Raw genomic sequence first — 25,046 nt, forward strand, 5'->3', positions numbered from 1 at the left:
AATTGCATAGATGTTTTATACAAAAAATGTTTTATAAGAATTAAACTATAGGAAGTATAGTACTTCTGTATAAGGGTATTCATATCCCTCCTGTTGAGCCATGAGTTCAATCATGGCTCAAAACTGCTACCCACTTATATAGATTTTTTAGTAAGATTAGTTTATTGTCTGGACATACATAGATGTCTTCTTTGATCAGCGTGACTCCGTTTTTTAAATCCATTTATCTTTTTCTTTTGGAGTACTTTGTTGTTGCATGTCTTTTAGTATATCATGCGCTAGTTTGTAGTTTGAAATATGTATTTCCTTTTCTGTTGCTTGTTTTGCTGTTTCGTCAGCAAACGCATTTCCTATTGATACTGTGTCTGTTCCTTTGGTGTGTGTCGCACATTTGCATATTGCTATTTTAGCTGGTAGCTGTACTGCTTCTACTAATTCTTTTTTCTCTCTGTTTTTTTTTTAATCAGTTCTCCAATGTGTTACAGATTTTCCTGTTGACTTTATCATTCCTATATTTTGGCTATCTTTATATATATTGTGACCTTTTTATCTTTCATTACTTTACATGCTTCTATTAGTGCTTCTAGTTCTGCCGCTTGCATTGAGCAATTTGATGGTCATTTGATAGCTTTCAAAATTTTTGTTACTGTAACAATCGCACATTCTGTTCTATATTTATTTCACAGAATGCTGCTTTAGCTTCTGAATTCCACTCTACAGATGATTTCATTTTTTCATTAATTTACTTAAAGGAGCTACTATTTCAGCATAATTTGGTATTCAACTTCTACAATAATTCGTTAATCCTAGAAATTACCTCATTTGCTTCTTTATTTGTGGTTTTTGTACTTGTCGTACTTTGTTTTTCTATTTTCCACAATAGTGCGTCCATTTTTGTTTAGAGAACGTTCTATATCCTTTACTTCTCTTTTGCATAATTGTACTTTTATTTTGCTTATTTTGTGTCTTTCACTATGTAAATTATTTAATAACACTAATGTTATTTGTTCCTCCTAATTCAAATGTTATACATATTACTTTATGTATTTTTTAAGTAATGTTTTAAACTCACTTAACTGTCTATACGCCACTTAATCTATAGTTTTACACTCAGAATTTACATTCTTCCCATTGTTTATATTTCTTATTTGCAATTACTATTCAATAATATTCAAAGCAAACAGTTGTCTATCGCTAGCTGATAGTTTTCCTGATTGCCATACCTGCTTATTTATTCTATGTTATGTCCTTACCTTATCTTAGCTCAACACTCAGATGTATGGTGTTGCAAATGTCTAAAACATAATCTAACTTAAGAATGTTATACTACACTTCAAAGTTAAACCTACTTTAAATTTACATGTAATAAATTCACTTCCACACCTCCCCTACTGCGCCACGCTCACACACACACACACACACACACACGGTGGTGTGTAAGTGCGTGAGTGCACTCCTAGAGGGCAAAGGTCAGCAACACTTGAAGAGATTTCTCTTCTTTTTTCTCTCTTCTTTCCTCAGCTAATAACCATGTAACCCACTTTATCATTTTATCATACTATACATCTCAACTCTTATTATAGTTATTAATCTAGGTTTTTATTTGTTCCATTATTTAATTATACATATATATATTTGTATATATAAAAGCGCTCTTTATATATCCAAACATACATGTATATCTTCAGTCTACCTTTTCTTCATCTCTTATTTCAATACCCCCATTATCTCTCTTTCGCATTAGTTTATTTCATTTTGCATTAATTCTTCTTATTGATTTTTCCCCATTTCTTCATTTATTTTTACTTTTCTCTCACTTAGCACTTTGAGATTTTCTCCTATTTGCTTTTTCTTTTAACCTATTTTTATTTTTATTTGAACCTCCGGTTTTTACACAATTTGTACCTGGAAAGATACACACTTAAACACACACTAACAAACAAACAAACAAAGTTTGCAGCGATCTTACCATCAATGGCATACGCTGACAACATGACTAATTGGTGTCGTCTTTTAACAGTCATGCTGGATTGTTAAATTTTTTTTTTTCAGGACAGTTTCTTGCAAAATGCCCCTCTTTGCCACAACGCCAACACGCAGTAGGGTGTAACCGCTGTCGTTGTTGTGGTCTCCTATTTTGGTTGAAATAGATTGTAGTAGACCATATTAGGTCTGCGTTTCTTTGTGTTCCTCTTTTCATTTTGAGAATTTGGAGTAATCCGTCGTCCCCTACAGAGCCGAACTTATAAGGATTACTTTTGTCTTGTTTGTAAGATAGTGGTTTAATTTATTATTGTGGTACACGTCGCTTCTACTGGAGATGGTTCCCCAGTGGAGGTGTCTTGCCTAGAGCATCCACAATAACCCACTATTTACTTCTCACAACTTTAATATGGAGTGATAGCCTAATGGCGATTACTCCCACACACTCTCACATTCACACCTTTCAGTATATTGATCTACGGAAATTTCAATGTTTCATGAGGACTCCGTCGCCCTCCAGGTTATTGTTTTTTACGGAAAATTCAGTTTTTTTCTGAATAGACCATTTTAGGTCTGCATTGGACTCCGTCGTCCTCAGGATAATGGCTTACGGATATTTCAAATTATTGTGGGCTCCGCCTCCCCCTAGTATGTTTGTTTACGGATATTACGGATTTCAGTTTTCGCGGTTCCGTTTACCTGCAGTATATTGGCCTCTTCAGTTTTAGAATTTTAGTTTTTAGTTTATTTCGGGTATTTCAGTTTTCACGGACACCGACGTCCTGCAGTAATTTGGCCTTTTTACCTGTTAGAGCCTAGGATTTACAGGGTTTGTCTATGCGTCGTAACCCTCGTCACACGCTTTTTCTTAGTCGTTTCTTTCTTCGTCAATTTAAAACGTACTCACTGCTCTCTGCCTTCCTTCCTCTTGTCCTCGGATTTTCCGTCAGTCTTTCCAATTCCAGCCCGCAATGAAAAAAAAGCAGTTCCTCAATCAGGATTTGGATGCCATGGTCTTTCTGGTTCACTCACTCATGCTGGAATCGTCAGACGTGTTGGAATCCGGCTCAAAGGACCAATAAGATGTCACGTTCAAACACTGAGGACATCTATTAAACAAGACAAAAGGCAAGGAATCAAACAGAGACAGAATTCAATTTGGACTCAATATTGAGGAGAGACATGGCCACTGCACTCTCTGAACAGTCCTGCACCACGCTCTGACGAAGAAGGTTTTCGTCTCCTCTTTTATTCAGATGTTCAATGTTCACGCACCAACACATGTCTCAGCAGAAATAGGAAGTATGTAAAACAGTCATTGTTTTCGGTCTCATTGAAGTCCAAGAAGAGGATGTCTCGGGCTGGGCTCTTCCTGGATCCAGCTGGGGCAGGTGTTGGAGGACAATGGATAACCCCTCCCGTCTCCTGACCACAGCGACTTCAAGAGGGTAGCGGGTCGTAAATAACGTTGACCTCGGTTACCAAATAGTTGGAAGAGAGTTTGTGAAATACTTCAAAGAGAGTTCGTTTAACACTTCAAAGAGAGTTCCTCTGGAAGTTGAGCAGATCCTGCCATCTGTCCGTGTTGAAATCACAGTGGCGTTTCACGAGCCTTCTTCCTCTTGTTAGGCCTCGAAAGACAGCATTCATCTTCTTATCAGGAACATAATGTAATACAACGTTTCTTTTGTGATAACTTACAAACAATTATTCCAACAATATATATATACATATAGTTACTTTGCATGCAGTCGGCTTCCGGCCAAAGCGGCCCTCCCCGTCAGAAAGTTTGGACTATCGAGTTAGCACGTGGTTTAGTACACGCAAACCTTCGATAAATCAGGCCCTGTGTGTTTGTCGAGTGAAAAATACCGTGTCTGTGTTTGCGGCCCCTCCTCGGAGTGCAGCGTGAACAAGTGTCAAAAGTCTTCATTTTACACCAAAGTGACAAGACTCCTAAAGACGTCACAGCTTCTTTTCAAAGCGTGCCCTTTAAAACCAACAGTTCGCACATACACACACACACACACACACACGCACACATCCGCTGAGTGGAGGTTTAGAATACGAGTACAAAGGATCACATCAGTGCAGTTCCTGCAGCACAGGTGTAATGTTTGGAGACCGACCAGGCCGTGCAGACATTGCCACACAATGAAGCGTCCTCATGAATAATACAATCAAGTGTAATTAATGCTGAGGTCGGCGAGGTCGACCGTTGTTTTACGTCTCCGCCCAAATTTGAAAGGTTAATGTGAGTCTTTAAGTCATTCATTTGGTTATCATTCCTCTGCGTGGCTCTCATGCGTAATGAGAGGCTGTCATTCCAGCGGCCCCGGAGACCCCGTCACTGCGTGTTAAATAAATGAGAAGAAGGCAGAGCTTCATCGGCGAGGGAGAGTTAGGTTATGATTTGGATTTAAGTGCTCCCTCGCTGTAATTACTTGTTGGCCAAACGTCTCCGAATTAGATAAGCACGCTGGTGGAGTATTGTCCATCCTCTCCAGCAACCCGGGGACCGCTTTGGTTTGATGAGCAAAACACATTTTATCTAACTTGTGATACTAGCAAAAACAGGAATGTTTTGTTTAAACATTGGGCAAGGCCGTTAACGTCAATCATTAAAGAAACCGATTTGGAGATCGAAAATGTAATTTAGTTATCAACCAACATCACAGCAGTTTTTGTCCGATACACAGTGGTGGGGCTTTAAAAATGATAGCATAGGCCCGGTAGGTCGCCAACCCGTGGCTCTTTAGCGCCACCCTAGCGGCTCCCTGGAGCTTTTTCAAGAATGTGTGAAAATAGAATGCCTTTTATTGTCACTATACACAGGTACAATGAGATTAAAAGCAACTCCAGTATCAGTGCGACAGTCTACAAAATATGCAAAACATAGGAAGAAAAGAAAAATAGTGCAAAAGGAGGTAAGGTACACAGTCCAGTCCTGAGAACTGGACGGTTCAATGTGTTGTATACATATATACAGAAGCATTCAGATTGTGAGGTGGAAAGTAAAAATTGCACACAGAGAGGTGCTAAACTATAAAATCAGTGTCTATGAGAGTTCACCGTGGTTATGGCTTTAGGGGAAAAAAACTGTTCTTGAGTCTGTTTGTCTTAGACCTGATGATCCTGTAGCGCCTTCCTGAGGGCAGCAGGTCAAATAGTTTCAAAGTCGGGGTGGGAGCTGTCCTTGATAATGTTCGTAGCTCTGCTAAGGCAGCGGGAGGTGTAAAAGTCTATCAGGGAGGGGAGAGGGCAGCCGATGATCCGCTGTGCTGCCTTTACCACTCTCTGGAGCCTCTCCCTGTCTGCAGCAGTGCAGCTGCCGTACCATGCTGTGATGCAGTATGTCAGCAGGCTCTCAATGGATGAGCTATAGAAGTTCAGCAGCAGGTTGGAATCCAGGTTGTACTTCTTGAGGACTCTCAGGAAGTGCAGCCGCTACTGAGCCTTCTTAGTGATAGCAGTAGTGTTATCTGACCAGGAGATGGTGTCAGAGATAAGGACGCCAAGAAACCGGAAGGTGTGGACCCTATCCACACACTCACCCTCGATGTAGAGGGGGGCTAGGTCAGTGCTGTGTTTCCTGAAGTCGACGACGATCTCCTTAGTTTTCTTGGTGTTCAGAGCAAGGTTTTTCTCTGAGCACTAGTCTGCCAACTTGCGAACCTCCTCTCTGTAGGCTGCCTCGACCCCCTTTGAGATGGGTCCGACCGCCGTAGTGTCTTCCGCAAACTTCACTATGAGGTTGTTGTTGGTCGGACTGCAGTCGTAGGTGTAGAGGCAGTACAGAAGAGGGCTCAGTACACAGCCGTGTGGGGCGCCGGTATTTAACGTGTGGGTGGAGGAGATGTGGGGGCCAAGTCTCATAGGCTGGGGCCAGTTGGAGAGAATGTCCTTAATCCAGGCATTGGTGAGGGGGGGGGGGGGGGGGGGGGGCGAGAGTGTCCAATTTTGTAATGAGGATGTCCGGTATTATTGTATTAAAGGCAAAAGTGTAATCCACAAAGAGCATCCGGACGTAGCTCTGCTGTTGCTCCAGGTGGTGTAGCGCAAAGTGGAGAGCCCCAGTGATGACATCTTCAGTGGATCTGTTCGCCCGATATGCAAACTGGTAGGGGTCGAAATCTTGGGGGAGATGCTGTAGAACCAGCCTCTCAAAGCACTTCATGATGATTACCACCTGGTGAGGGCCACCGGGTGATAATCATTCAGTGTGGTGACGGGAGACTTCTTCGGCACCGGGATTATTGTATCTGATTTCAGACAGGACGGGATGACTGCCTGGGCCAGGGAGAGATTGAAGATCCTGGTAAAGGTGGAGGTGAGCTGATGGGCGCACGCTCTGAGCACCCTGCCAGGAACTCCGTCTGGGCCAGCAGCTTTCTTGGGGTTCACTGCCAGGAGCACCCCTCTGACATCATGCTACTGTACAGTCAGTGGGGTGGTGGGGGAGCCTGGTGGGGATGGGGGAAGGGCTGGAACAGATGAGTGCTGCTGTGGTGTCTCGAAGCGAGCAAAGAAGCTATTTAGCTCCTATGCTAGCGCCGCACTCAGGTCTGCTGTTGATTTATCACAGCCTCTGAAGTTGGTGATGTGGTGTATGCCCCGCCACACTTCTCATGAGTTGTTGCTGGACAGGTGGGACTTTATACTCATCCTGTGGTCCGCCTTAGCTTTTTTGATTCCTTTCTTCAGGCCAGCTCGAGCAGCCCTTTTCAGAGCTCTGTCACCTGACCTGAAAGCAGCGTCGCGGGCCCTGAGGAGTGAGCGAACCTGGCTGGTCATCCAGGGTTTCTGGTTAGGGAAAACCTGGATGATTTTATCGACAGTCACATTCCCAATGCAGAACTTGATAGTCAGATACAGATACGATACAGTACCGTTCCTGTGTAAGTCTCCAGATCCCGGTGTTCAAATAAGTCCCAGTCTGTTCGGCTGAAACAGTCCTATAGGTCTGACAGAGCATTTTCTGGCCAGGTTGTAACTGCCTTTATGGTGGGTCTGACTCTGCGTCTGAGGGTGGAGTACGCTGGAGAGAGCAGGAGGGAAAGATGGTCTGACTGGCTGAGATGGGGGAAGGTTGTGGCTCTGTATGCGTGCCTGATATTGGTGTAAACATGTTCTAGAGTGTTCTCTCCCCTAGTAGAACACTTTACATGTTGGTAAAACTTTGGCAGTACAGTCTTTAAGTTGGTCTTATTAAAGTCCCTTGCAATAATGTGAACACCATCCGGGTGGACCCGCTGCTGTTCGTTTACGGTGTTCAGCAGGGGAGAGAGCGCTGTGTTTACGTTGGCGTTGGGTGAGATGTAAACAGCCGTGACGATCACTACAGTTAGCTCTCTCGGTAGAAAAAAAGGCTGGCATCTTACAGACATGTACTCGAGGTCTGGGGATCAGTGTTGGTCTATGATTGTCCCGTTCTTACACCAGTTATCATGCACATTAACACAGAGACCCCCTTCCTCTGCTCTTACCGGAGTCCACAGTCCTGTCCCAGCGGAGTAATGCAGGCTAGCATCGGGGATCCTCGGGTGAAGCCAGGTTTCAGTGATGGCCAAAATACAGCAGTCACGAACATAGCGATTTCCAGCGAGTTGTAATTCCAAGTCATCCGTTTTATGCATCAGGGATCTGGCATTGCAGAGAAACAGGCTCGGTAGAGGTGGCGTGTGTGGTTGTTTCTTTAGCCGTAGCATAACACCATCCCTACAGCACCGTTTCTGCTTCCTCTCCCTTCTCCGACTGCGCCGCCTCCCAGACCCGATAACAATCCACGGAGAGCCCGGCGATCTTGCTATGTCTTCTGGGATGTTGTACGTGTAGTAAAAGTCACCGGAGACCGATATCTGGCATTGGACGCCGATATCCAAAAGCGTCTGGCGGGTGTACTGAGTGTACACAGAACCGAAGTAGAAATAGTAAGAAGTAGAAAAACAATAAAGAATAGCACTGAAGGGGAAAGCCGTGAGCCGATGCCACCGTGCGCGCCGCCATCTTGGATCAGTCAGTCAAACGGAAAAAGACAAGGGAAACTATATATATTTTTGTTTTGATATGGTTTCTGTAGGAGGACAAACATGACACACACCTTCCTAATTGTTAGACATTCCACTGTTTATATTAAACATACTTCACTGATGAGAGTATTTGGCGAGCGCCGTTTTGTCCTACTAATTTTGGCGGTCCCTGAACTTACCGTAGTGTGTTAACATGCACAACTTTCTCCGACGCTGCCACAGAAAGACATGTTTTATGCCACTGCTTCTTTGTCTCATTTTGTCCACCAAACGTTATATACTGTGCATGAATGCACAAAGGTGAGCTTTGTTGATGTTATCGACTTGTGTGGAGTGATAATCAGGCATATTTGGTCAGTGCATGACTACGAGCTAATCAATGTTAACATGCTATTTAGGCTAGCTGTATTTACATATTGCATCATTATGCCTCGTGTGTCGGTATATTTGATCTCATTTAATTTCTTTTACTTATGTTTAATTTTAATTGATATTTGCATGGTTCATGACACATTATCTGTATGTAATATTGGCTGCATTTCTGATAGTTGTTTGTGAGTCATGTTGTTCCAGAACACAGCAAGCGTTACCCAGCTAGCAAAGATTGTAATAAATCCGTTAGAAGAAGACAGCCTGCCATTTCCAGTAATTTCCAGGTGTTATCTCAGCCTCTGAGAAGCCTCTGTTTTACAAATGTTTTCTAATATTGTAAAAATGTGTAGAATAAATATTACATTTCAACATTTCTGTCAATGAAGATTAGCGTCAGACTGCGACACATAGTCATTTTGATAATAGGCTAATATAGCTAATATAGACACTAACATCATGTGTTGTCTTCGTCATAACACTTATATAAGACGTTTAAAGTCATTTTGATGGTAGGCTAATATAGACACTTACATCATGTGTTGCCTTCATTATAACACTTATACAAGACTTTTAAAGTCATTTTGATAGTAGGCTAATATAGACACTTACATCATGTGTTGTCTTCATTATAAGACTTATTTAAGGCGTTCAATTTTTTGCGGCTGCAGACAGATTTGTTTTTTGTATTTTTGCTCCAATATGGCTCTTTCAACATTTTGGGTTGCCGACCCCTGGCATAGGCCATAAAAATATCTTGTCTCTGGAAAAAACAAGGACAGGCAGTTAAGGCAAATAAACCCATTCACTAAGACAAGAGATGACTAAAATATTATTGTTGCCATTGCACAGACAAATGGCGATGATAAATGTAGGTACTGAAGGCATTTCGGACCTTCAGCCCCAAAATAAATCATTTATGAATGTTTGATGAGGGGTGTTTAGTATTCCTGCTTCTTCTGCCTTTAAATTGTTCTGTTTTGCTGTCCACCCCTCCTTCTAGGACGCAGATCAATTTCACAGTGGCTATCGATTTCACAGCATCTAACGGTGAGTGTGTGTGTGTGTGTGTGTGTGTGTGTGTGTGTGTGTGTGTGTGTGTGTGTGTGTGTGTGTGTGTGTGTGTGTGTGTGTGTGTGTGTGTGTGTGTGTGTGTGTGTGTGTGTGTTGTGGTGTAAAGCATAAATAGATAGAAGTGCTCTTTGACTGTGACATGTCCAATTTCCAAATCAATCCAGCAAGCAGAGAAAGTGCAGGTGGTTGGGACATTGTACAAACGTAAGTGATGGCTTTTTGTTGGACGCTTCTTCCTTTAAAATGTTCCATCGATACACTTGATGTGGAGCTAATAAACGGCAGAGCAGAGAAAATAAACCCCCAAGGCATTGTAAACAGATTTTACTACTTTACCTGAACAAAATTATTACTCTGCCGCAAACTGTTGATACTGACTCTTAGCTGTTACTCACTTTGAAGTTAAAGTCCCAACAATTGTCACACACACACTGGTTGTGGGGAAATGTGTCCTCTGCATTTGACCCATTCCCATGTTCACCCCCCGGGAGGTGAGGGGAGCAGTGAGCAGCAGCGTGCGCCGCGTTTGGGAATCATTTGGTGATTTAACCCTCAATTCCAACCCTTGATGCTGAGTGCCAAGCAGGGAGGCAATAGGTCCCATTTTTTGTAGTCTTTGGTATGACTCGGCCAGGGTTTGACCTCACAACCTCCCAGTCTCAGGGCGGACCCTCTCACCACAAGGCCTCTGAGCTGGTCAAAGGGGACCTATTAGGCAAAACCAATTTTTCTGACCTGTTTTTGTGCATGTGGTATCTGCATAAGTGCCGAAAAGTTTTGTTTTGATTTTGTTGATTCTATGTAACATGTGCTATTCTATGTGTTGGGTTAATTACTGAAAACCAGTAACTATTTACAGTTACTAGTTACTTCATTTCAAAAGTAACTCAGTTACTAACTCAGTTACTTACACCAAAAAGTAATGCGTTACTGTGAAAAGTAACTATTTAGTTACTTCTTTTTTTCTTCTTTTTTTTTTAAAGCTCCCATTAATGCCCTTTTAGCCTTCATTTCAGTACTGTTATTGCACTGGAGAATAATACAATCTGTTGATCAACTTGACATACATTTGTATCACTGAACTCTGCTAAGCAATGTGGTCTACATACAACACACAAAGACAAAGATATGTTACAAAGGCCAATTTGTTTCTGGCCAGAACAAATTGACAAAACTATTTTAAATAGCTGCAACATAACATACATAAGTAACAAACAGCATAATAACAGCATAGCTGTAAAGCAAGAAAGGCACACACTACATACACAAAGCCTAACCAGGCATTTTTTCCTCAAGAAATTCTGACACAAAATCATGTCTGAAGCCCAGAACACTCTACACATTTCCCCAGTTTTAGTTTAGAGATAAGGAAAGATTGGCCTGGCCCACTAGCATCCCTCTTTATGTTTGTGAACTTTACAGTCTATACATTTAGAGTGATCTGATAATCAAACACTCTAGAAGTCTAGAATGAAAGAGTATATAAGAGAATTGACAGCAACGTTCCCTCTAAGGAGTGCGCCTGTGCAATTGCGCACTGCTCAAGCGTCCTCTGCGCATGGCAAATCTATGCCACGCACAAAATCAAATAAAAAAGTAAGCGCATAACAATTTTCGACACGACACGGACACAACAGAGAAAACCATTTTTGTCATCATTGTTCAAATATAATAATACGTGTCGAGACGCTTTGAGGACATGAATTCCATCCACCACTTTACTGAGCAAAACTCTTTATTGTCGGCCATAAACACATCACTGTTATATCAACAGCAGCCGCTCGCTCTTTCTCACTTGCGCCAACACATGCACATATGGCACTTAGCCAGTGATGCGTTTACAGCCACACAAAAAGTCGGACAACTCCAACACCACACATAAAGTGTAATTCCAGGTCGTTACTCTATGATTTACCAATCAAATGTGTGCTTATTCTAGTGTCATTTATTAGGAATCTTAATTTATAAATATTAATCATTAAATGCTGTTAGTATATTAAACACATACTAATAAAAATATATTTTTTACAAACAGGAAGTTGCAGGAATGTACACATGATCCCCTGCTTACATCTTATTGTGCAACATGTGAATGTTTTAATGGGAACTAAATGCAATGTCTGAAAGGGGTACAAACTATTTCCAAAGCAGGACCTCCACCCAGACAAACAATACAAGTACACAGTTCATGAAAAACAATATTTTTTGTTATTGTCATTGTAAGTGGGCCTAAACACTTATATTAGAAATGGAAATGACTGCTGTCATTTGATTATAATAATAAGAGAATGTTGTCTGTCTATCTGTGTTGGCCTTGCGATGGGTGGGGACTTGTCCAGGGTGTACCCAGCCTTCCGCCCGAATGCAGCTGAAATAGGCTCCAGCGACCCCAAAAGGGACAAGCGGTAGAAAATGGATGGATGGATGGAGATTTAACTTGTTATTTAGTCAGGTTTGGGACAGGTGTGCTGCTGGTGTAGCCACAGTGTGCACGTCTGATGTTGCTCACATGGGCTCCACTGAATGCTCAGGGAGTTTTTGCGTTTGCTCACACACATGAAAAATTAGAGGGAACATTGATTGACAGAGTGTGTGTATCTTCAGTGCTGAATGATGAGCAGAGGCAGAGTTAATCCTTTAGTGGTGGTGGTGGAGGTGAAGTGTCATTGGAGTCTCTATCTCTCTTTACTAGCTTCGTCGAAGCATGTTGCTTATGTAGCTTGTTTCAGCATATTTGAATTGCTGTTTTGGGCAGTAGATGGGATCTTTGATCCAAAGCACAATTTACATTTAACTAAAATGTTATTTTCTTTGTGCTCGACAAAAGAAAAGTAGTGAAAATATCTCCATGTTAGCAAACTCGACTTCTGGCTCCGCCATGATCAAACAGACAAGGTGGTATTATTAAATAAATGTCGGTGTCTAGCAGAACCGATAATCAGCATTTCCGTTTTCTTGGTGTTGAGTTGCAAGAAGTTAGCGGACATCCATTGTTTAATTTCATTAAGACAAGAGTCCAGCCTTTGACTGAATATTCCCCCCCACCTGTTTTTTACCTTTTTTTTGTAAGGGGCGCCGGAAGCTGGCAGAATCGTCATCGATCTTATTTCTGTCTCCCTATAATGTTTGTCTGATCATGAATGAGATTGTGCTGAAAATCTCAATATCCCCTCGGGGATCAATAAAGTACTTCAGATTCTGCCTCTCCAATCAGCTAAACAGATTTAATAACTCCACTGTGAGGTTTTGGTGAATTTACTGAGGAATTTGGGAAACTGAAACGATACAAAAAGAATGGCATTGTAAGTTAATAATACTAACACGGACACTTGTAAAGGTGTTAGCATGTTAGCTAATGCTAACGACCCTCGCTTGATTACATTACGATTGCACGTACAAATATGAATGAAAACACTCCTACAGATGTCACACATGGGACCGTTTAGTAAGTAAGAATTATTTGAGTTATATTGTAAAACTTACAAACGTTGCTTGCATGAAGAATCCATACGAGTAGAACCGCTATGGACGGCGAGAAGACGGAATGGCACATGTATGTCCGGTTGAAAGCACTAAATGGAAGGACAATGCAGCACCTGCAGTGAGCGAACTCGTCCAAAAGATGGCGCCATAGCACAAACAATAACACACCTTTTCAGTGTATTTGCTTGTTTTTTGGTTGTTTTTTTTAACTATTTGCATTATTGCCGTCAGCAAAGAAAAATCCATAGTCCATGTAGCAACTTATAGCCCAGAATTTACGGTAATTATACAGTAAACTTGCCTTATTTCCTACTACCTCCAAAAAAGCTGTTTGGCGTTTGCCCAATTTGTGGCGTTTTCCTCAGTGGCTATCTCCTTATATGGTCAAGTCCACCATTGTGGTGAGACGTTATAGTCAATAAGCTCTTTTTTTTTCCTCTATCCTCTTGTTCTGGGGCAGACTGGCTCGTGCATCTTGCCATTTCTAATACAGAGTAGCATATATATCTAACTTATATCCGTCAGTAGACTCGCTATGGAAGCGCTAAAAACTACAACGGGGTAAAGACTCAGTCAAAGTGGAGGCACGTAGATAAGACTGCTCGCAAAACAGTGCATTCTAAAGGCTTAAAGATGGTCTGTAAAACATAAGCCATGCAACATTTCGACCAAAGAACCACCATGACATGTTATGTAGACCACAAGGAAGCATTTTAACTGTAGAAAAAAATCATAATATGACCTGTTCAACGCAACCACGTTGTAATTGTCCTCGAAGTAGGGCAGTCAAAAGTATCGATACAGCTTTACCAAGTTACCAAAGACATCGATACCTGTATCGTTAGTACCGAAGACTGTAAATACTTTTTCCTCGGAGGAGCACGCCTGCCAGAAATGCGGATTTGGCGCATCCGTTTCGTCCATGCACATGAAATAAATTCTAATAGAACTGCGGTGGTACGCATTGTAACTTGGCGTCACAACGTGGCGCCTGCTTTGCCAGAGACTAAAACATGTAGCAGAATGGATCAGTGGTGGCAATCAGAGATGAATGCATTAGAAGTGAAAAAAGATGAGGAAAAAGGAAAGAGAAGAGTGTGTTGTATCATGCATTTATACGTTAATCAAAAACAAGCAGTAATGAGAGCAGAGATCCGCCTCCACGAGCCCAGGGAGTGTTACTACCGCGTACAGAAAACTGCACAACTTTATTTGCAACACAACCTTTATCACCTCCATTAGTTCTAGGAAGACACCGCCTAGAGACTCATTTGCCAACACTTTGCCGTGGTGGTGAAATACGTAAACCAGTGGTGTTCAAAGTGTAGTCTGCGGGCCATTTGTAGAACATAGTTTTTGTGTATGGACCTGTTGAAAATTTTAAAAAAATTATCAAAAAGGCATAACATGATAATACAATGATCAAATGTCGAATAAAACCACAAAAATGTCTCTTTAAATATAGGTTTTTATCAGCCTATACTAGTGTTGTCCCGATACCAATATTTTGGTACCGGTACCAAAATGTATTTCGATACTTTTCGGTACTTTTCGATACTTTTCTAAATAAAGGGGACCACAAAAAATTGCATTATTGGCTTTATTTTAACAAAAAATCTTATGGTACATTAAACATATGTTTTTTTTTGCAAGTTTGTCCTTAAATAAAATAGTGAACATACTCGACAACTTGTCTTTTAGTAGTAAGTAAGCAAACAAAGGCTCCTAATGTAGTCTGCTGACATATGCAGTAACATATTGTGTCATTTATCATTCTATTATTTTGTCAAAACTATTAAGGACAAGTGGTAGAAAATGTATTATTAATCAACTAATCAAATAACATGTACTGTTGATATAACTTTCTCTTTTAACATGTTCTTCTGTTAAAATGTAATAATCACTTATTCTTCTGTTGTTTGGATGCTTTACATTAGTTTTGGATGACACGACAAATTTAGGTATCAATCTGATACCAAGTCGTTTCAGGTACTTTTTTGAGGCGGTATAGTACCGAATATGATTCATTAGTATCGCGGTATACCGTACAACTCTGGCCTATACCATCACAAAGTATCAAAGGGACAATATTGTTTGTTTTATGTACTTGAAGGCTCCACACCGTTGCTGTTCTTTTTTTTAATTTAAAATAGATAAGTTAATAGTTATTTATGACCATACTTATAAGCACCATATTGTTTGTTTTAATAAACTCGGAGGCAATATGCTACTGCTGGTGTTTTTTCACTGTATAGTTACCTCTTGGCAGCTGCTCCTGCAATTGAAATAATGTGCAAAGAATTGAAGCGCAGTGAGAATAATACTTAACACTTTGAAACCGTTTTGAAGTTAAATTAAAAGTACATGTATTCAGTTTTAATTTTTATTCAGATTTTGATGGCGGTATTGTTGTATATTGCTGGTCTTGAGGACGACTTGGTGGTGTGAATGGCCAAATATGACCCAGATGAGAAATGGTTGAACAAAAAGCTTTATTTGATTCAGCGAGCCTCAGACTAGAACCGCAGCCTCCAGGAGAAGAGTATGGGCCTGATGTTACTCTCCTGATGTCTTCTCGGACAACTGTCCTTAAATACCTTTCACACTAAGACACTTACTCTTTGTTGTTCCAGACCTGGGACCGGCCAGTTTGGACAAAACCCAGCTTGTTTGTACAAATGCAGACAACACCCGAGCGTTGTCACTTTGCTAAATTTGAGTCAGGTGACCTCCCATCCCTGATCTCTACTCCTACCATTGGGGGCTCTTACCAGATGTCGTTAATTTGTTTACACTTTCTCCTAAAATCCAACCGCTGCTATCCTTTAAGCTTCCATTTGTCCTGGGGGCAACCACTCTCTGGATGATCTTTGTTTGACATCTGGACCTGAAGCTATGTAAGGGCATATTTCTCCTAATGGAATAATCCCCTAAAAGATTCTGTGACCAAATACAAATGTATGCTAGTTTACAACTGTACAAGAAAAATATACACATTACATGTTAACTCAGTATCAAATAAGTATTGAAACTGGTAAAGTGAAGTTATTTAGACGCTTGGTAATAATGACTTTCATATACAGTCAATGACTGACTCGTTCAAATTGCAGGTCAGTTCCAATCCAAATATCTTGTTTTGTTTGTTTGACCCGGATCTATTTCTATTTTCCAAATAATGCTCAACTGTGCATGACGGATGTTCGTGCCATTGCAGGGGGGGATATATTGGAAAAGGTTGCAGGTATTGACAAGCCGTCCAAATGTTCAATTACTAATCTCCTCAAACAAACGCGTTGCTTTCATTGCCGTTAACGGCTGTCCTGAATGTATCACACGTGTTGGAGAAAACTAGATTAAGTAATTTTCTGAGGACGGATCATAAGAGCTGACCATCTTCAACGGCTATGACAAACAGGATTCTAGGATTTGGATGCAAATCGTTTCAGTGGAATGGATGTGGGAGTACGGTATGTAAATGTCTTAGAATGTTTTAGCAAAAATATAATTTCTGTTGTTCAAACTGGAATTGATTGCACTTAAAAAGTAAAACAACTGCTACATGTCCTAGAACAGACATACCCTGTGAACGAGACCGATAAAAAAACCTCAAGCATCCTCCAATCATTTGTGGCAGCTTCGGCGTACTTTGAATGGCTGCCAAATCTTCCAATTTGTAGATACTCCAGGGCAACACTTCCTCCAAACAGCAAATGCTGTTGTCATGATTCCGAATAGGTAGATATCTTCAATGTCTTTGACTGAAAGGGTCGCCAGGCACGTGGCACTCAGCTTCTTCCAAGAGTCCGTCGTGTGTCCAGCAACAACCGTTCCGTCGGGACAGGCAGGTTCCCCCGAACTCGAAATCTGGTCAATTTTGTTGAGAGGCCAGTTGATCAATACCATTGTTTGGATTTTAGAGAGCAGTGCAGTTTGAGACTGGTAAAAAAAACTCAGTCATCCTCCAATCATTTGTGGCAGCTTCAGCGTACTTTGAACGGCTGCCAAATTTTCCAATTTTTTTTGATACGCCAGGGCAACGCTTACTCCAATCAGCAGATGTCCTGTTGTCATGATTCCAAATAGGTAGATATCTTCAACATCCTTGACTGAAAGGGTCGCCACTCAGCTTCTTTCAAGAGTCCGTCATGTGTCCAGCAACAACCGTTCCGGCGGGACAGGCAGATTCCCCCGAACTCGAAATCTGGTCAATTTTGTTGAGAGGCCAGTTTATCAATACCATTGTTTGCATTTTAGAGAGCAGTGCAAATGACGTACAATTAAATAAAACATTTTTAAAGATTCTGACAATAAAATTGCATTTGTGCCCAAAAATTGGTTAGTTTAGTTTGTGCAAGCGAGTTTTGATTCATCAAAATAAGGTCAGAAGTGTGATTAATCCGATTTTTTTTTTTTAAATGACTATTTGATAGCTCTAATTAAAATGTACTGTACCTCAGAAACATCATCAACGATAATCTAAATAAAAATGACTTTTACTTGCAGCAAAACCTAAAATATGGACTAGAAAAGATCAGCGGTAAATTGGACAACAAGGTCAAATTTGGTGCCCATGTGACTTTTTTTAAACTTCAATTGGGTTAAAGCCGGGCAGCACGGTGACAGAGGGGTTAGTGCGTCTGCCTCACAATACGAAGGTCCTGAGTAGTCCTGGGTTCAATCCCGGGCTCGGGATCTTTCTGTATGGAGTTTGCATGTTCTCCCCGTGACTGCGTGGGTTCCCTCCGGGTACTCCGGCTTCCTCCCACCTCCAAAGACATGCACCTGGGGATAGGTTGATTGGCAACACTAAATCGGCCCTAGTGTGTGAATGTGAGTGTGAATGTTGTCTGTCTATCTGTGTTGGCCCTGCGATGAGGTGGCGACTTGTCCAGGGTGTACCTCGCCTTCCGCCCGATTGTAGCTGAGATAGGCTCCAGCGCCCCCCGCGACCCCGAAGGGAATAAGCGGTAGAAATTGGATGGATGGATGGGTTAAAGCCTAATTAATGTCATTGCTAGCACCTGTCGCTGTCCTACTAATGACTGTGTTGGTGGTGTGGTCAACAGGTAACCCCTCACAATCCACCTCTCTACACTACATGAACCCGTACCAGCTGAACGCCTACGCCATGGCCCTGAAGGCCGTTGGGGAGATCATTCAGGATTACGACAGCGACAAGATGTTCCCTGCTCTGGGATTTGGAGCCAAAATTCCCCCTGATGGCCGTGTGTCGCATGAGTTTCCCCTGGTAAAGTTCACTCTGCGCTCAGTTTTGTGCTGCGAAGACGAGCGTGACTTTGGGATAAACGCTGCAGGATACTGAGGTCTGATTCCTGCCTCTACAGAATGGAAACATGGAAAATCCCTACTGCAACGGCATTGAGGGCATCTTAGAGGCCTATCATCAGAGTCTGAAGACGGTACAACTGTATGGGCCGACCAACTTTGCACCTGTGGTGAATCATGTTGCCAGGTAAGTGTAGAAAAAAGGCATGAGAAAAGAATACTATGATTAATACTTAGAATACGTTCTGAACCAGGGGTGTCCAAACTTTTTTACTGGGGGGCCGCATTGGGCTTAAAGAATTTGGCCGAGGTCGAAAGCCGACTGCATGGAAAGTAACTATGTATATATACACATATATATATATATATATATATATATATATATATATATATATATACATGCGTATATGTATATATTATTTATATATATATATATATATACATGCGTATATGTGTATATTATTTATATATATATATATATATGTTTATGTATGCTTTTATATATATATATATGATTATATGTATGTATATATATGTTTATATGTATGTGTATATATATTAATATATATATATATATATATATATATATATACATATAATAATATAATGGATATATTATTAATAATTATTTTAATTGGTTATTAAGAGTATGTGAAAACTCCTACCCTGTTTACTTCCGTGACGACCTTAAAGTTTTGTAATCTATCAATGTAAAGCAGCTAAAATGTGCCGAACATGGATAAGTGTGGAGATTGTTTTGCATTTTTCCCATCATCCCTTGTAATGGATTTAAATGGGTGTCGTTTTGATTATTTTATGCTGGTTGGACCTTTTTTAATAATTTCCACAAAGTTCAATGAGCAGGTTGTGTTATGTGTGACCATGTTTGTTGACTTTTTGTGCTGGTTGAATTTTGTTTTCTGCACCATGACTAGGGAAGGTTGGTTGGATTGGGTCATATTTCTAACATGCTCTGCATAGCTCAAAGAGCACTGACTTGAGTTACTTTATGTGGCCACTAGATGGCGACTACACGGCAGCAATCAGATTGTCGATTGATTGTATATTTTATGAAAACACCGTGCTCAGCTTATTGGACTTGGGACTCGCGGCGCACCCCTGTTCTAAAGGTTGACATTTTTCCTTTAATAGTCCCAAACAAGTATTTGAAAAATAAAAATGTCAAATGAAATAAATATAAATATAAATACAAACGAAATAAATATAAATATAAATACAAACCAATCTGGTCAAAAAAAATTAAATACGAATGCTGGTGCATATTTTCGTGTGGAATCTTAGTAAAATGTTGTGTGTGCATTCAGCAGCTCTGTATTCAGCATCTACTCCTCCAGACACAATACTTGGAATGCTTAAAGCATGGGTGTCAAACTCTGGCCCACGGGCCAAATTTGGCCCGCCGTGTACTTTCACTTGGCCCGTGAGGCGACATCAAATTAACACTAGAGCTGACCCGCCGATCATATACAGCGGCGGTGCCGCAGTACACCACTAATTTTCGTACTTGCCAAACCTCCCGGGAGACTCCCAAATTTCAGTGCCCCTCCCAAGAATTGTAACGTCTCCTTTTTGTCCAGTCCAACGAGTGCTGGTCTAATTACATGATACATGCGGCTTTGGCACACACACAGAAGAGAATGCAACGCATACTTGATCTTCAGCGATACAGGTTACACTGAGGGTGTCAGTATTAAAAACTTTAACATTGTCAGAAATATACGCCACACTGTGAATCCACACCAAACAAGAATGACAAACACATTTCGGGAGAACATCCGCACAGTAACACAACACAAACACAACAGAACAAATACCCAGAACCCTTTGCAGCATTAACTCTTCCGGGACGTTAGTGCTGCAAAGGGTTCTGGGTATTTGTTCTGTTGTGTTTATGTTGTGTTACTGTGCGGATGTTCTCCCAAAATGTGTTTGTCATTCTTGTTTGGTGTGGATTCACAGTGTGGCGTATATTTCTAACAATGTTAAAGTTGCTTATATGGCCACTCTCATTGTAAACTGTATCGCTGTTGATGAAGTATGCTTTGCATCCACGTGTGTGTGCGTGTGTGTGTGCGTGCGTGTGCGCGCGTGCGTGCAGGACCTGCTCATATCTTGTGATTGGGCAGGCACGTTGTTAGAAGGGATGAAAAGCGGACGTGACATCAGCTCATCAAGACTGTGGAATACGAGATATAATGACTGATGTACACCTTCGTTCGATAATGAAGATTGCCTCAGCTCAAAGCCTGAGCCCCGACATTAATGAACTAGCATCCAAGAAAAGATGGCAGGTATCTGGCTTGGGCACATCAGATTAGATCAGCAAACTGAGCAGTTTAAAGTCCTGAATGGTTGGTTTATTCATTATTTTATTTTCAAATGTATTAGCCTGTGGAAAAAGTTAATGTTGATATTTACCTCAGAAGGCTGCAAATAGTAAAGAGGCATTCAATGTTTATTTAAATTGTATTTGATATGCCATTGATATTTTTTAATTATTATTATTATTATTATTTGAAACTCGATTTTGCATGTCACTATAAAGTTATATAAGCCTTGCTTGTTCAATATTTAATGCAAAACTTGTTTGGGTCCCTATCAAAAAGGTTAATTTGTTCAACCTTGGCCCGTGGCTTTGTTCAGTTTTAAATGTTGGCCCACTCTGTATTTGAGTTTGACACCTCTGGCTTAAAGTATGACTTTCGATCACATGGCAGCTTTCAACAAAGGCCTTATTTAGCAGAGAGTGCGAATGACACAGGGCATATCACTATTTAAATAGACTGACACACACTACTACTAAGAAATCAAAAACAGTCTGACATGCCTGTGATCAAAATCCATCTCCTAAGTAACATCAATGAAACAATACAAAAGTAATGCCACTATTACACACTTTTAAGGAGACCTATTAGGCAAACCCAACTTTTCTGACCTGTTATTGTTTATTTACATACCTTAATTGTTTCCAAACGGTGTTTGTAAGACGGCAGTAAAATGAGGGATGAAACAAAACAGAAGTCATCGTTATGGATCTACTCGCTGCGCAAGTTAGCTCTCCAATCAGCTAAACAGACTAAATAACTCCACGGTGACATTTTTGTGAATTTGCTGAGGAATTTGTGAAACTGAAACAATACAAAAAGAATGCTGTTGTAAATTAATAATACTAACACAGACACTTGCAAAAGTGTTAGCATATTCGCTAATGCTAACAACGCTAGCTTGATTACAGTATGATAGCATGTACAAATATGTGTGAAACACATGGGACAGTTTGGTAAGTATGAATTGTTTTAGTTATACTGTAAAACTTACAAACGTTGCTTGGAATGATGAATGAAGAATCCCTTAAACGCTATGGACGGTTCCACTTCCGGTTCAAGGCACAAAACAGGAAGTACATTTCCAACCCGGAGCACCTGCTGTGAGCAAACTCATCCAAAAGATGGCGCCATAGCACAAACTTTTTAGCGTTTTGAATACAAAACAATATGGGCGTTAGCGCAGAAAAATTCATAAATTAGCCCCACTGTTTTATAAGCCGCAGGGTTAATACGGTAATCATTGTTTAGTTGTAAATAATTTTAATGAGTGTTTGTGCGTTTTGCTGCGTGGGTCGTGTATTGATCATGTGTTTCTATTGGCCAACCCTAAATAAATATGTTTGTACACGTAGGTATGCAGCTGCAGTGCAAGACGGCTCCCAGTACTTTGTGCTCCTCATCATCACAGATGGAGTCATTTCGGACATGGCTCAGACCAAAGAGGCCATTGTGAATGTAAGTGTGGGAAAGGACCATTTTTTTTACAGTTCGCCACGTAGAGAAAACGTTTGTCATTTAGTTGTCGAGGATAATGATTTGTTCAAATGTGCTAATAATGCTGAGCTGATGTGCTAAATTGAACTAAACTCTCTAATATAACATTCCCACATACCCGTATGGCCAAAAATGTGCAGCAAGCCGTACAAGTCTTTTTTTTCTATAATTTTGTAGAAAACCGACTTTATGACCGTTGCGCGAGTTGAATGTGGTACATTTTTCTTTTACTTTTCAAATGTTCTTTTGAAAAGTATATGAATAAGACGACATAATGAAGTTAAATGTAGAACAGACATTAGAATAAGCAAATACAGTTAGAAGGGAATTCACATGGCCCCATTCGTCACGATTTACCAGACACATGAAACAAGACGAATGGGGGGTGAAGTGCACTATCCACTTTAGCCGCCAGATGGCAGTAGAGTGTTGGAAATCTTAAAATGTGTTGAACTTAAAGATGTAAAACTTTACCTATACACACAAAATACCTACTCCTCTCAAATATTGTTCACAATATGTCTAAATCTGTGTTAGTGAGCATTTCTTCTTTGCCAAAATAATCCATCCCACCTCACAGATGTGGCATATCAAGGTGCTAATTAAACAGCATGACTATTGCACAGGTGTGCCTTAGGGTGCCCACAACAAAAAGCCACTCAGAAATGTGCAGTTTTCCTTTATTGTGGGTCTGTGGGGGGTCAGAAAAGCAGTCAGTATCTGGTATGACCACCATTTACCTCACCCAATGCAACATATCTCCTTGGCATAGAGTCAATCAGGTTGTTGACTGGTCCACTCCTCTATAATGGCTGTGTCAAGTTGCTGGATATTGGCAGGAACTGGAACTGATCCACAGCATCCCAAACATGCTCAATGGCTAAGATTTCCGATGAGTATGGTGGTCATGCAAGGACTGGGATGTTTTCAGCTTCCAGGATGTGTGTACAGATCCTTGCAACATGTAACAGTGAATGTAAGAATATAAAAGTATAATCGCTTCATTATATTATTGCCTATGCATTTGGTTATTTGATTTTTGTACTTACAAATTGATGGATAACTGACAAGCAGATATGTAAGTATCTATTGTTATTTTTACAAACTATCATACGGTATATAATAATTAGGGGTGCTAAAAAATGTTTTTTTTATCACATTCGAATCCTGATTTTTTTTTAGTAATTTTCAAAAATATAAATATATTTTTTGTTGACATTTTTTTTTTTTTTTTTTTAACATTTTTAGGCCATCTCTATGCTTACTTGGTGCACATATGTGTCGTACGTCAGCAACCAAAAGGAGGTTTTGTAAGCATTAAGCTGCTTTGCTAAAGTGTTGTTATTCAGTGGCCTTGTGGTTAGAGTGTCCGCTCTGAGATCGGTAGGCCGTGAGTTTGGTACCGGGGCGCACAAGAAATGTAAAAAAAACAAAAACAATTATTTTTATTTTATTTTATTTTTTTATTAAATCAACATAAAAAACACAAGATATACTTACAATTAATGCACCAACCCAAAAAACCTCCCTCCTCCATTTACACTCGCACAAAAGGGTTGTTCTTTCTGTTATTAATATTTCTGGTTCCTACATTATATATCCATATAAATCAATACAGTCTGCAGGGATACAGTCCGTAAGCACACATGATTGTATTTCTTTATAACAAATTTAGTATTTCTTTATGACAAATTTTCAAGCGTTGACCGGTCCGCAGCTACAAAAAGGTTGGGGACCACTGTGTTAGACTATCAGTGGTACTTTAACTTTGAACTTTATTATATCAAATATTACATTGCAAAAATCAGTTTGAATCGAGAATCGTGTGTAGTCGAGTATCGATTATGAATCAAATCCTCACCCCAAGAATTAGAATCGAATGGCGAGGTGCCCAAAGATTCACACCAATAACAATTGAATATTTGTATGTATATCAAAGTTTAAAACATGTGAAATTTCATGTATTACATACATTTTTTTCTGTCTAAATGGAAACAATGAAAACATTTACTAAGAAAAATGACGTATCCACCTTATTCCCAGGCTTTCGCAGGCCACGTGGCCCCCGGGCCTTGACTTTGACACGTGTGAGGTACACCATTGGAATGAAGTAGCTTCAGTGTAAATCCAAGCCTCATTAGCAGCAATTCCTCTCAATTGAACGCTCCCTCTCAGTGTCAAACTTTGTACGTGCCTATAAAAGGTGAGGTTGCTTTCGAAAACTCGGGGAAAATGCACCACATTGACATTGAATTTTAGCATAGGGTTGTGCGGTATACCGGTATTAGTATAGTACTAATGAATCATATTCTGTACTATACCGCCTCTGAAAAGTACCCCGTCGTCGTCACGTCGTATCATTGCTAGTTTACGAGCAGAGGAGCATGTTAGAAAATCCAGCCCCAGGCGGCAGTGTTTTAGCTACTTCTAAATCACTAATCCTCGTCTTCATGACGACAAATAAAGTAAGTTTCTTACAAGTATCATCCCTGCAGGACAAGGAATAGCTAAACATGCTTCACTACACACCCCAGCTCTCCGGTGTCAAAATGTAAACAATCGCCATTGGTGGATCTACACCTAACATCCACTGTAATGATAACAAGTATTGGAGCGTATCTTGTCCATAGTACTTTGATTACGTCGATATTTTTTGGCATCCCAACATATTCTTTCGTTTTTTTTAAATTTATATTATGTTTATAAACTCTGGAAATACGTCCTTGGACATATGAGGACTTTGAATATGACCAATGTATGATTCTGTAATGACTTGGTATCGGATTGATACCCAAATTTGTGGTATCATGCAAAACTAATGTAAAGTACCAAACAACAGAAGAATAAGTGATTATTACATTTTAACAGAAGTGTAGATAGAACATGTTAAAAGAGAAAGCAAGCAGATATTAACAGTAAATGAACAAGTATATTAATAATTAATTTTCTACCACTTGTCCTTCATAATTTTGACAAAATA

At 40.3% G+C, this 25,046-nt stretch overlaps 1 protein-coding gene across 3 annotated transcripts in view; it reads left to right on the plus strand.

Annotated features, from left to right (window-relative positions):
• The window catches only part of LOC133622315 (copine-8-like), a 417,761-nt gene that overhangs the window by 368,517 nt on the left and 24,198 nt on the right, over window positions 1-25,046 (plus strand). For all 3 annotated transcript variants that reach the window (XM_061984911.1, XM_061984910.2, XM_061984912.1), the window contains 4 exons: window positions 9,385-9,431; window positions 18,005-18,186; window positions 18,284-18,411; window positions 21,925-22,027. In XM_061984911.1, coding sequence (XP_061840895.1) covers window positions 9,385-9,431; window positions 18,005-18,186; window positions 18,284-18,411; window positions 21,925-22,027 — 460 coding nt within the window. The remainder of the gene's footprint in view (window positions 1-9,384; window positions 9,432-18,004; window positions 18,187-18,283; window positions 18,412-21,924; window positions 22,028-25,046) is intronic.

Source organism: Nerophis lumbriciformis, linkage group LG23, assembly GCF_033978685.3.
Source record: "Nerophis lumbriciformis linkage group LG23, RoL_Nlum_v2.1, whole genome shotgun sequence".
Taxonomy (NCBI): domain Eukaryota; kingdom Metazoa; phylum Chordata; class Actinopteri; order Syngnathiformes; family Syngnathidae; genus Nerophis; species Nerophis lumbriciformis.